This window comes from Tachypleus tridentatus, chromosome 2 (assembly GCF_004210375.1).
Source record: "Tachypleus tridentatus isolate NWPU-2018 chromosome 2, ASM421037v1, whole genome shotgun sequence".
Lineage (NCBI taxonomy): Eukaryota > Metazoa > Arthropoda > Merostomata > Xiphosura > Limulidae > Tachypleus > Tachypleus tridentatus.
The window spans coordinates 87199018-87213862 of NC_134826.1; the positions used below are offsets into that span (position 1 = coordinate 87199018).

The window sequence follows — 14845 nt, forward strand, 5'->3', positions numbered from 1 at the left end:
CAATGTTAAGACCAATTTTATCATGCAGAAGACAGTCATTTGAGTAGTTATGAGTGTAAAAGTCATAACCAAAAATAACATTAAAACAGTTTAGAACTTTCAGAGCAATGTGCGCGTTGTTTTTTACAAGATCAAAACACCGAAATTTTACATCATGACCAGCAGTTTCAAAAGTCGGTTATCCGAAAAGCGTAAATATCTTTTGAAATCCCACTAAACCAGAAATGCCCTAGAATCTAGTCACTAAACCAGGAATACCGTAGAATCTAGTCACTAAACCAGGAAAATCCTAGAATCTAGTCACTAAACAAGAAATACCCTAGAATCTAGTCACTAAACCAGGAATACCCTAGAATCTATTCACTAAACCAGAAATATCCTAGAATCTAGTCACTAAACCAGAAATACCCTAGAATCTATTCACTAAAACAGAAATACCGTAGAATCTAGTCACTAGACCAGGAATATCCAAGAATCTAGTGACTAAACCAGAAATACCCTAGAATCTAGTCACTAAACCAAAAATACCCAAGAATCTATTCACTAAACCAAGAATACACTAGAATCTAGTCACTAAATCAGAAATACCCTAGAATATTCACAAACCAGAAATACCCTAGAATTTGGTCACTACACCAAGAATGCCCGAGAATCTAGTCACTAAACCAGAAATACCCTAGAATCTAGTCACTAAATTAGAAATACACTAGAATCTAGTCACTAAACCAGAAATACCCTAGAATCCGTCACTAAACCAGGAATACTCTAGAAACTAGTCACTAAACCAGAAATAAAGTAGAATCTAGCCACTAAACCAGGAATACCGTAGAATCTAGTCACTAAACCAGAAATATCTTAGAATCTAGTCGCTAAATCAAAAATAACCGAGAATTTAGTCACTAAACCAGGAATACACTAGAATCTAGCCACTAAACAAGGAATACCCTAGAATCTAATCACTAAACCACAAATACACTAGAATCTAGTCACTAAACCAGAAATAACGTTGAATCTAGTCACTAAACCAGGAATACCGTAGAATCTAGTCACTAGACCAGGAAAACCCAAGAATCTAGTGACTAAACCAGAAATACCAAAGAATCTAGTCACAAAACCAGAAATACCCTAGAATCTAGTCACTAGACAAGGAATACCCTAGAATCTAGCCACTAAACCAGGAATACCGTAGAATCTAGTCACTAAACCAGGAATACCCTAGAATCTAGTCACTAAACCAGAAATATCCTAGAATTTAGTCACTACACCAGGAATACCCTAGAATCTAGTGACTAAACCAGAAATACCATAGAATCTAGTCACAAAACCAGAAATACCCTAGAATCTAGTCACTAGACAAGGAATACCCTAGAATCTAGCCACTAAACCAGGAATACCGTAGAATCCAGTCACTAAACCAGGAATACCCTAGAATCTAGTCACTAAACCAGAAATATCCTAGAATTTAGTCACTACACCAAGAATACCCTAGAATCTAGTCACTAAACCATGAATACTCTAGAATCTAGCTACTAAACCAAAAATACCATAGAATCTATTCACTAAACCAGAAATAACCTAGAATTTAGTTACTAAACCAGGAATACCCTAGAATCTAGCCAATAAACAAGGAATAACCTAGAATCTAGTCACTAAACCAAAAATACCCTAGAATCTATTCAATAAAACAGAAATACCATAAAATTTAGTCAGTAGACCAAAAATACCCAAGAATCTCGTGACTAAACCAAGAATACACTAGAATCTAGTCACTAAATCAGAAATACCCTAGAATATTCACAAACCAGAAATACCCTAGAATTTAGTCACTACACCAAGAATACCCGAGAATCTAGTCACTAAACCAGAAATACCCTAGAATCTAGTCACTAAATCAGAAATACACTAGAATCTAGTCACTAAACCAGAAATACCCTAGAATCCGTCACTAAACCAGGAATACTCTAGAATCTAGTCACTAAACCAGAAATAACGTAGAATCTAGCCACTAAACCAGGAATACCGTATAATCTAGTCACTAAACCAGAAATATCTTAGAATCTAGTCGCTAAATCAAAAATAACCGAGAATTTAGTCACTAAACCAGGAATACACTAGAATCTAGGGTCTAAACAAGGAATATCCAAGAATCTAATCACTAAACCACAAATACTCTAGAATCTAGTCACTAAACAAGAAATAACGTTGAATCTAGTCACTAAACCAGGAATACCGTAGAATCTAGTCACTAAACCACGAATACCCTAGAATCTATTCAATAAACCAGAAATATCCTAGAAACTAGTCACTAAACCAGAAATACCCTAGAATCTAGTCACTAAACCAGAAATACCCTAGAATCTATTCACTAAAACAGAAATACTGTAGAATCTAGTCACTAGACCAGGAATACCCTAGAATCTAATCACTCAACCACAAATACTCTAGAATCTAGTCACTAAACCAGAAATAACGTAGAATCTAGTCACTAAAACAGGAATACCGTAGAATCTCGTCACTAAACTAGGAATACCTTAGAATCTAGTCACTAAACCTGAAATATCTTAGAATCTAGTCACTAAACCAGAAATACCCTAGAATCTAGTCACTAAACCAGAAATACCTAGAATCTATTCACTAAAACAGAAATACCGTAGAATCTAGTCACTAGACCAGGAATACCCAAGAATCTAGTGACTAAACCAGAAATACCCTAGAATCTAGTCACTAAACCATGAATACTCTAGAATCTAGCTACTAAACCAAAAAAACCATAGAATCTATTCACTAAATCAGAGATACCCTAGAATATTCACTAAACCAGAAATACCCTAGAATTTAGTCACTACACCAGGAATACCCTAGAATCTAGTCACTAAACCAGAAATACACTAGAACATAGTCACTAAATCAGAAATACACTAGAATCTGTCACTAAACCAGGAATACTTTAGAATCTAGTCACTAAACCAGAAATACCCTAGAATCCGTCACTAAACCAGGAATACTTTAGAATCTAGTCACTAAACCAGAAATAACGTAGAATCTAGCCACTAACCAAGGAATACCGTAGAATCTTGTCACTAAACCAGAAATACCCTAGAATCTAGTCACTAAACCAGAAATATCCTAGAATCTAGTCATTAAACCTGAAATACCATAGAATCTAGTCACTAAATCAGAAATACCCTAGAATCTAGTCGCTAAATCAAAAATAACCGAAAATTTAGTCACTAAACCAGGAATACACTAGAATCTAGCCACTAAACAAGAAATACCTAGAATCTATTCACTAAAACAGAAATACCGTAGAATCTAGTCACTAGACCAGGAATACCCAAGAATCTAGTGACTAAACCAGAAATACCCTAGAATCTAGTCACTATACCATGAATACTCTAGAATCTAGCTACTAAACCAAAAAAACCATAGAATCTATTCACTAACTCAGAGATACCCTAGAATATTCACTAAACCAGAAATACCCTAGAATCTAGTCACTAAACCAGGAATACCCTAGAATCTAGTCACTAAACCAGAAATACACTAGAACATAGTCACTAAATCAGAAATACACTAGAATATAGTCACTAAACCAGAAATACCCTAGAATCCGTCACTAAACCAGGAATACTTTAGAATTTAGTCACTAAACCAGAAATACCCTAGAATCCGTCACTAAACCAGGAATACTTTAGAATCTAGTCACTAAACCAGAAATAACGTAGAATCTAGCCACTAACCAAGGAATACCGTAGAATCTTGTCACTAAACCAGAAATACCCTAGAATCTAGTCACTAAACCAGAAATATCCTAGAATCTAGTCATTAAACCTGAAATACCATAGAATCTAGTCACTAAATCAGAAATACCCTAGAATCTAGTCGCTAAATCAAAAATAACCGAGAATTTAGTCACTAAACCAGGAATACACTAGAATCTAGCCACTAAACAAGAAATACACTAGAATCTAGTCACTAAACCAGAAATACCCTAGAATATTCACTAAACCAGAAATACCCTACAATTTAGTCACTACACCAGGAATACCCTAGAATCTAGTCACTAAACCAGAAATATCCTAGAATTTAGTCACTACACCAGGAATACCCTGGAATCTAGTCACTAAACCATGAATACTCTAGAATCTAGCTACTAAACCAAAAATACCATAGAATCTATTCACTAAACCAGAAATAACATAGAATTTAGTTACTAAACCAGGAATACCCTAGAATCTAGCCAATAAACAAGGAATAACCTAGAATCTAGTCACTAAACCAAAAATACCCTAGAATCTATTCAATAAAACAAAAATACCATAGAATTTAGTCAGTAGACCAAAAATACCCAAGAATCTCGTGACTAAACCAAGAATACACTAGAATCTAGTCACTAAATCAGAAATACCCTAGAATATTCACAAACCAGAAATACCCTAGAATTTAGTCACTACACCAAGAATACCCGAGAATCTAGTCACTAAACCAGAAATACCCTAAAATCTAGTCACTAAATCAGAAATACACTAGAATCTAGTCACTAAACCAGAAATACCCTAGAATCCGTCACTAAACCAGGAATACTCTACAATCTAGTCACTAAACCAGAAATAACGTAGAATCTAGCCACTAAACCAGGAATACCGTATAATCTAGTCACTAAACCAGAAATATCTTAGAATCTAGTCGCTAAATCAAAAATAACCGAGAATTTAGTCACTAAACCAGGAATACACTAGAATCTAGCCACTAAACAAGGAATACCCAAGAATCTAATCACTAAACCACAAATACTCTAGAATCTACTCACTAAACCAGAAATAACGTTGAATCTAGTCACTAAACCAGGAATACCGTAGAATCTAGTCACTAAACCAGGAATACCCTAGAATCTATTCAATAAACCAGAAATATTGTAGAATCTAGTCACTAAACCAAAAATACCCTAAAATCTAGTCACTAAACCAGAAATACCCTAGAATCTATTCACTAAAACAGAAATACCGTAGAATCTAGTCACTAGACCAGGAATACCCTAGAATCTAATCACTAAACCACAAATACTCTAGAATCTAGTCACTAAACCAGAAATAACGTAGAATCTAGTCACTAAACCAGGAATACGGTAGAATCTAGTCACTAAACTAGGAATACCCTAGAATCTAGTCACTAAACCTGAAATATCTTAGAATCTAGTCACTAAACCAGAAATACCCTAGAATCAATTCACTAAAACAGAAATACCGTAGAATCTAGTCACTAGACCAGGAATACCCAAGAATCTAGTGACTAAACCAGAAATACCCTAGAATCTAGTCACTAAACCATGAATACTCTAGAATCTAGCTACTAAACCAAAAATACCATAGAATCTATTCACTAAATCAGAAATACCCTAGAATATTCACTAAACCAGAAATACCCTAGAATTTAGTCACTACACCAGGAATACCCTAGAATCTAGTCACTAAACCAGAAATACACTAGAACATAGTCACTAAATCAGAAATACACTAGAATCTAGTCATTAACCAGAAATACCCTAGAATCCGTCACTAAACCAGGAATACTTTAGAATCTAGTCACTAAACCAGAAATAACGTAGAATCTAGCCACTAACCAAGGAATATCGTAGAATCTTGTCACTAAACCAGGAATACCCTAGAATCTAGTCACTAAACCAGAAATATCCTAGAATCTAGTCATTAAACCTGAAATACCATAGAATCTAGTCACTAAATCAGAAATACCCTAGAATCTAGTCGCTCAATCAAAAATAACCGAGAATTTAGTCACAAAACCAGGAATACACTAGAATCTAGCCACTAAACAAGAAATACACTAGAATCTAGTCACTAAACCAGAAATACCCTAGAATCTATTCACTAAAACAGAAATACCGTAGAATCTAGTCACTAGACCAAGAATACCCAAGAATCTAGTGACTAAACCAGAAATACCCTAGAATCTAGTCACTAAACCAGGAATACCCTAGAATCTATTCACTAAATCAGAAATATCCTAGAATCTAGTCACTAAACCAGAAATACCCTTGAATCTAGTCACTAAACAAGAAATACTTTAGAATCTAATCACTAAACCATAAATAATGTAGAATCTAGTCACTAAACCAGGAATACCGTAGATTCTAGTCACTAAACCAGGAATACCCTAGAATCTAGTCACTAAACCAGAAATATCTTAGAATCTAGTCAATAAACCAGAAATACCCTAGAATCTAGTCACTAAACCAGAAATACCCTAGAATCTATTCACTAAAACAGAAATACCGTAGAATCTAGTCACTAGACCAGGAATACCCAAGAATCTAGAAACTAAACCAGAAATACCATAGAATCTTGTCACTAAATCAGAAATACACTAGAATATAGTCACTAAACCAGAAATACCCTAGAATCCGTCACTAAACCAGGAATACTCTAGAATCTAGTCACTAAACCAGAAATAGCGTAGAATCTAGCCACTAACAAAGGAATACCGTAGAATCTTGTCACTAAACCCGGAATACCCTAGAATCTAGTCACTAAACCAGAAATATCCTAGAATCTAGCTACTAACCAAGGAATACCGTAGAATCTTGTCACTAAACCAGGAATACCCTAGAATCTAGTCACTAAACCAGAAATATCCTAAAATCTAGTCATTAAACCAGAAATACCATAGAATTTAGTCACTAAATCAGAAATACCCTAGAATCTAGTCGCTAAATCAAAAATAACCGAGAATTTAGTCACTAAACAAGGTATACACTAGAATCTAGCCACTAAACAAGGAATACCCTGGAATCTAGTCACTAAACCAGAAATACCCTAGAATCTTGTCGCTAAATCAGAAATACCCTAGAATCTAGTCACTAAATTAGAAATATCATAGAATCTACTCACTAAACCAGGAATGCAGTAGAATCTAGCTACTAAACCAAAAATACCCTAGAATCTAGTCACTAAACCAGGAATATCCTAGAATCTAGTCACTAAACCAGAAATACCCTAGAATCTAGTCACTAAACCAGAAATACCCTAGAATCTAGTCACTCAACCAGAAATACCCTAGAATTTAGTCACTACACCAGGAATACCATAGAATCTAGTCACTAAACCAGAAATACCCTAGAATCTAGTCACTAAACCAGGAATACTTTAGAATTTAGTCGCTAAACCAGAAATAACCTAAAATTTAGTCACTAAACCAGGAATACTCTAGAATCTAGCCACTTAACAAGGAATACCCTAGAATCTAGTCACTAAACAAGAAATACCTTAGAATCTTGTCACAAGAGCTGGAATACCCAAGAATCTAGTGACTAAACCAGAAATACCCTAGAATCTAGTCACTAAACCATGAATACTCTAGAATCTAGCTACTAAAGCAAAAATACCCTAGAATCTAGTCACCAAACCAGAAATACCCTAGAATTTATTCACTAGACCAGGAAAAATCAAGAATCTAGTGACTAAACCAGAAATACCATAGAATCTACTCACTAAATCAGAAATACCCTAGAATCTAGTCACTAAACCAGAAATAACATGGAATCTATTCACTAAACCAGGAATACCGTAGTATCTAGTCACTAAACCAGGAGCACCCCAGAATCTAGTCACTAAACCAGAAATATCCTAGAATCTAGTCACTAAACCAGAAATAACCTAGAATTTAGTCACTACACCAGGAATACCCTAGAATCTAGTCATTCAACCAGAAATACTGTAGAATCTAGTCACTAAACCAGAAATACCCTAGAATCTAGTCACTAAACCAGGAATAACCTAGAATCTAGTCACTAAACCAAAAATACCCCAGAATCTTGTTGCTAAATCAGAAATAACGTAGAATTTAGACACTAAACCAGAAATACCCTAGAATCTATTCAGTAAAACAGAAATACCGTAGAATCTAGTCACTAGGCCAGGAATACCCAAGAATATAGTGAATAAACCAAAAATACCATAGAATCTATTCACTAAACCAGAAATAACCTAGAATTTAGTTACTAAACCAGGAATACCCTAGAATCTAGCCACTAAACAAGGAATACCCTAGAATCTAGTCCCTAAACCAAAAATACCCGAGAATTTACTCACTAAACCAGGAATACCCTAGAATCTATTCACTAAAACAGAAATACCGTAAAATCAAGTCACAAGACCAGGAATACCCAAGAATCTAGTGACTCAACCAGAAATACCCTAGAATCTAGTCACTAAATCATGAATACACTAGAATCTAGTCACTAAATCAGAAATACCCTAGAATATTCACAAACCAGAAATACCCTAGAATTTAGTCACTACACCAAGAATACCCTAGAATCTAGTCACTAAACCAGAAATAACCTAGAATCTAGTCACTAAATCAGAAATACACTAGAATCTAGTCACTAAATCAGAAATACCCTAGAATATTCGCAAACCAGAAATACCCTAGAATTTAGTCACTACACCAAGAATACCCTAGAATCTAGTCACTAAACCAGAAATAACGTAGAATCTAGCCACTAAACCAGGAATACCGTAGAATCTAGTCACTAAACCAGAAATATCTTAGAATCTAGTCGCTAAATCAAAAATAACCGAGAATTTAGTCACTAAACCAGGAATACACTAGAATCTAGCCACTAAACAAGAAATACCCTAGAATCTAATCTTTAAACCACAAATACTCTAGAATCTAGTCACTAAACCAGAAATAACGTTGAATCTAGTCACTAAACCAGGAATACCCTAGAATCTATTCACTAAACCAGAAATATCCTAGAATCTAGTCACTAAACCAGAAATACCCTAGAATGTAGTCATTAAACCAGAAATACCCTAGAATCTAGTCATTCAACCAGAAATACTGTAGAATCTAGTCACTAAATCAAAAATACCCTAGAATCTAGTCACTAAACCAGAAATACCCTAGAATCTAGTCACTAAACCAGAAATACCCTAGAATCTAGTCACTAAACCAGGAATAACCTAGAATCTAGTCACTAAACCAGAAATACCCCAGAATCTAGTCGCTAAATCAGAAATAACGTAGAATTTAGACACTAAACCAGAAATACCCTAGAATCTATTCAGTAAAACAGAAATACCGTAGAATCTAGTCACTAGGCCAGGAATACCCAAGAATCTAGTGAATAAACCAAAAATACCATAGAATCTATTCACTAAACCAGAAATAACCTAGAATTTAGTTACTAAACCAGGAATACCCTAGAATCTAGCCACTAAACTAGGAATACCCTAGAATCTATTCACTAAAACAGAAATACCGTAGAATCAAGTCACAAGACCAGGAATACCCAAGAATCTAGTGACTCAACCAGAAATACCCTAGAATCTAGTCACTAAATCATGAATACACTAGAATCTAGTCACTAACTCAGAAATACCCTAGAATATTCACAAACCATAAATACCCAAGAATCTAGTGACTCAACCAGAAATACCCTAGAATCTAATTACTAAACCAGGAATACCCTAGAATCTAGTCACTAAACCAGGAATACCCTATAATATAGTCTCTAAACCAGAAATACCCAAGAATCTAGTCAATGAACGAGAAATACCCTAGAATCTAGTCACTAAACCAGGAATACCCTAGAATCTAGTCACTAAACCAGAAATATTTTAGAATCTAGTCACTAAACCAGAAATACCCTAAAAGCTACTCACTAAACCATAAATACCCTAGAATCTAGTCACTAAACCAAAAATAACCTAGAATCTAGTCTCTAAACCAGAAATACCCTAGAAGCTACTCACTAAACCATAAATACCCTTGAATCTAGTCACTAAACCATCAATACCCTAGAATCTAGTCACTAAACCAGAAATACCTTAGAATCTAGTCACTAAAAAAATACCCTAGAATCTAATCACTAATCCAGAAATACCCTAGAATCTAGTTACTAAATCAGAAATACCCTAGAATTTAGTCGCTAAACCAGAAATACTCTAGAATTTTGTTACTAATGCAGAAATACCCTAGAATCTAGTCACTAAACCAGGAATACCCTAAAATCTAGTCACTAAACCAGAAATACCCTAGAATCTAGTCACTAGACCAGGAATACCCTAGAATCTAGTCACTAAACCAGAAATACCCTAGAATCTAGTCATGAAACCAGAAATACCCTAGAATTTAGTCACTAAACCAGAAATACCCTAGAATCTAGTCACTAAACCAGGAATACCCTAGAATCTAGTCACTAATCCGGGAATACCCTATAATCTAGTCACTAAACCAGGAATACCCTAGAATCTAGTTAGTTGATTTTTCTGTGTGTATTAATACAACCTATGTCTTAAAATTGATTAAATAATGCTAATATTATCAATCACATAATTTATTAATATAAAATAAAAACTATTGAGTTGCTTCTAAAATTGTTTTCGCTGCATAATAGCCCGGCATGGCCACGTGGGTTATGTTGTTCGACTCCTAATCTGAGGGTCACGTCACTGGTTCGAATCCTCGTCGCACCAAACATGCTCGCCCTTTCAGCCGTGGGGCGTTATTATGTGACGATTTATCCCACTAATAGTTGGTAAATGAGTAGCTCAAGAGTTGTTGGTGGGTGGTGATGACTAGCTGCCTTCTTTACACTGCTAAATTGGGGACGGCTAGCGCAGATAGCCCTCGTGTAGCTTTGCGCGTAATTCAAACAACAAACAACACTGCATAATCTCCTTTCAACTGTAGTACTTTACTATCTATTTTTCCTTGTTAGTTTCATCTACAATCTGGTTAATTTTCGACGAGGCCTAATTCTTTTATCTTACTCATTTATATCTTTGATTTAAGTAGCTGCGCCTCATTTCGATTTAAAAACCCACGTTTGGAAAACAATACGTGAATTGTTTAACATTAAATCTCAAACACCAAACTTGGATCAAGTTAAGCCTAAATATGTGGTTTGTGTACTTACTTTACCATTCATTTCTACCGATTTTATGTCGTCGTCGTCTAATCGTTTTTCTTCTCTCAGATAAAATCGAAACAAGTCGACTCGTGATCAAAACTCGAACTGGTGTTCTTGTGTCCTAAGTTAATTGTGTGTGTGTGTCTGTTTTTGTTGTTTTTTTAACGAGAGCTGGAAACGCCATCTACTTCCAGCTTTTCACTTTTAAAACCTGTAAGGTTTTGACCGATTAGAAAGCTATTGCTTTCAATAAAACTTACGCAGGTAAGCTGCTGAGCTTGTCCATGGTGACCACGCTGATCGTAACCAGGTTACGCAACAAATAATTGAATGATATATACATTGATTATCATCTCTTCAGAAGAAAAAGTAAAACAAAAAGTATACATTTTTTGTCTCGATTTTGTTAAAAAATATTCTTTTCTTCAAGTGTGGTACATTTATTAACCATCCAAAGACTCTATTTATCCATAATTGAACCTTTTGCTACCGTTGTTTACAATTAAACATAAAGCCATACAAATGGCTGTCTATGCTCTGTCCACCACGGATATCAAAACCCAGTTTTAGCAGCATAAGTCCAGGGGGAGAGGCTTGAATCTCTTACATAGGATACAAAATTCAAAGCATTAATTAGGTGTTTGTCACACACATTGTTATAAAATATTTTTCTTGATTTTTCTGCATTTAGCAAAGCAGATGTCCCCCCTCCATACATACACTCCACCAGTGGGTTTGTTTGTCTGGTGCTAAACACAAACTCACATTGAGTGTTGTGATCAACAGGGGTATTGAAACCCGCTTTTTTAGCGTTATAAATCTTTAACTTTACTATTGAGTCACTGGAAACCCTGGTGAGTGAGCAGTAAGCTTTCGAACCTGTAATTTTAAAATCTGGGGTTTGATTCCCCGCGATAAACAGACTACAAATGGACAATCACTGAGGTACATCGAAACGTTTGTCATTTAAATAGACTTCCAGTTTCATCTAAACACGAGTTTTTTTTAAGAAGGTTGAACAGTATACCTTATGTAAAGCTTTTTTTTTAACGCTGCTGTAACATTTGTAACCTTTGTTGGAAATAAGTATTTTTGCTTCTTTAATCGATTTGATAGATCGATACTATCAATCAAGTTAACGGACAAAGTGTTTTTGTTTTTAAACTAAAATTCTGGTTCTAGTTTATATATTACGTATTAAGGAATTTCGGTTTTCAGTCACAAGACTTCACAGTGATGCGATAATCACCTATTTTACTTCTAATTTTCTACTAATATATTCCAACTTAAGTAACCAGGGTTAAAATTTATTATGTGAACAGAGATTGGAGTCAGACAGCGCACGTGAATCACTAACAAAACTGAAGTTCGACACGTTCCTCTATAATACGGTTTTCTTTCTCTACAAAACAAATCAATATTCAGTTTATAATGCGATTACTCTCCATTATACAACAAGCAAAAACAATTTTTGAAATTCCCTGGTGGGAATAGGCTTAGCTTATTTATCTGTTGTTTTATCTCGCTGTTACTTCTTAACCTAATTTTTTCACTGTCAACAGACTGTTTACACACTTACAAACGATACAATTTGAGGTTCGATTCCCCGCGTGGAAAAAGCAGATGGCCCAATGTGGCTTGATTGGTCTGTTTATTTTTGGAATTTCGCGCAAAGTTACACGAGGGATTCGAATCCCCGACCCTTGAATTACGAGTGAAGTGCCTTAACCACCTGGCCATGCCGGGCGGCTTCCTTGGAAAGGTTTTAAATCATAATGATAAAGGAAACTTTTAATAGGTGCAAAATGTTTGGGTTTATTAAAATCAATCGAAATTAAATCTCGCAAGATGTTTAACGAAACAGCATATATCATTATAATCTTAAATAAAATTTAATATGTAAAACGGTTACACCGTGAAAGCCGCCTCGTTCCTTTTCGTCAGAAAACGCCAAACCAACCATGATAAGTGAAAGCCACTTATCTAAGGAAAACTGCATTTCCACTGGGTCACCTTGAGGCTCGTACATTTTATTCAAAACAGTGTTGACACAGTACGAAGTGCCAAAACAATATTATTCTGCAAAAATCCAAATATCTTCTCTTTCGTCCTCTGTCAGTAAATAAATTATTTTAACACAATCTGAGCTTTTGGTATATATAAGACAGTCAGGTAACACGGTCCAGAATGGATCGTGCTTACAATTATTTCATCCTGTATAAATTAACACAGCTCAGAATGAATGGTGCTTACAATAACTTTATCCAATATAAATTAACACAGCTCAGAATGAATGGTGCTTGAAGTAACGTTATCCAATATAAATTAACATAGCTCAGAATGAAAGGTGTTTACAATAATTTCATCCAATATCAATTAACACAGCTCAGAATGAATGGTGCTTGAAGTAACGTTATCCAGTATAAATTAACACAGCTCAGAATGAATGGTGCTTGAAGTAACGTTATCCAGTATAAATTAACACAGCTCAGAATGAATGGTGCTTGAAGTAACGTTATCCAGTATAAATTAACACAGCTCAGAATGAATAGTGCTTAAAGTAACGTCATCCAATATCAATTAACACAGCTCAGAATGAATGGTGCTTGAAGTAACGTTATCCAGTATAAATTAGCATAGCTCGTGATAGATCTTCTTGTGTTAATTATTGAATAACTTTGAAATGTGAAATGAGAAAACCGTAAAATATGTCGAATATTTTCTGTGAGAGTGTTTGAAGCACCAGTACCATGCCTAAGGTTTCTTGAACAACATTTAGGATTCTTAACGAGTCTCTGATAAAATTCATTTCCCCTTACAAGGCCCGGCATGGCCAAGCGCGTTAAGGCGTGCGACTCGTAATCTGAGGGTCGCGGGTTCGCATCCCCGTCACGCCAAACATGCTCGCCCTTTCAGCCGTGGGGGCGTTATAATGTGACGTTCAATCCCACTATTCGTTGGTAAAAGAGTAGCCCAAACGTTGGCGGTGGGTGGTGATGACTAGTTGCCTTCTCTCTAGTCTTACACTGCTAAATTAGGGACGGCTAGCACAGATAGCCTTCGAGTAGCTTTGTGCGAAATTCAAAAACAAACAAACAAAAATCCCCTTACAAGTATTTTTTTGAGAAATAAATATTTTAATTATGGATTTCTTTATAGCATCCCTATGTATTACGCCGAATATGTCATTAGTATAAGATGAACGTAAAAAATTACTTTAAACTTAAACGGGTCAATAACCAAGGAGACCGACTTCTATTGTAGTTCCTTCTAGCGATTCATGATATCGGATCTTTGTAAGAAACAAATTAGGTTAATAGGCTTAGCTTATTTATCTGTTGTTTTATCTCGCTGTTACTTTTTAACCTAATTTGTTCACTGTCAACAGACTGTTTATGTTTAAATCAAAGGTATTGTTTTCGTATTTTTAAAAAATATCCCAAAACACGTTGCATTACATAGGCCTTATAATTCTGGTTGCATTAATAAGTTTTTGTAAAGTTTTTATAGCTTATTTTAGTGCCATGCATACTTAAATAAAAGGTAAGATGATTTTGATTGATTCTGGTTCGGATGCTGGTCCTAAATTATTCTGTCCAAATCAGTTTTGATTGTATGTTTGTTGTTGTTGTTTGTTTGTTTTTTACAAGGAAAATGTTTGTGATTTATGGTACACTATTATAAAACCTTATATCTATTTACTTTATCAGATAGATTAGATTATTAGATAATTTCAGTGTAAACATTTCGACGGTTAATGAAAAAGTACTGATAGTTTCAGGTGTCCCCGAGAGATGGCTATTTTAATTAGTGCTATTGGTACTTTATCAGATGCTCTCCATTTTCAAACTCTTCTCACCGTTTGAATTATCACGCATCTGAACAGGGTTAAATAATATTTATTTAACC

General features: G+C 35.0%; 1 protein-coding gene across 1 annotated transcript in view; it reads right to left on the minus strand.

Moving 5' to 3' along the window:
• The window catches only part of LOC143244423 (uncharacterized), a 98225-nt gene extending 87171 nt beyond the window's left edge, over positions 1–11054 (minus strand). The window contains exon 1 of the mRNA XM_076489044.1: positions 10943–11054. Coding sequence (XP_076345159.1) covers positions 10943–10954 — 12 coding nt within the window. The 5' untranslated portion in view covers positions 10955–11054. The remainder of the gene's footprint in view (positions 1–10942) is intronic.
• Between the last annotated feature and the right edge of the window lie 3791 nt (positions 11055–14845).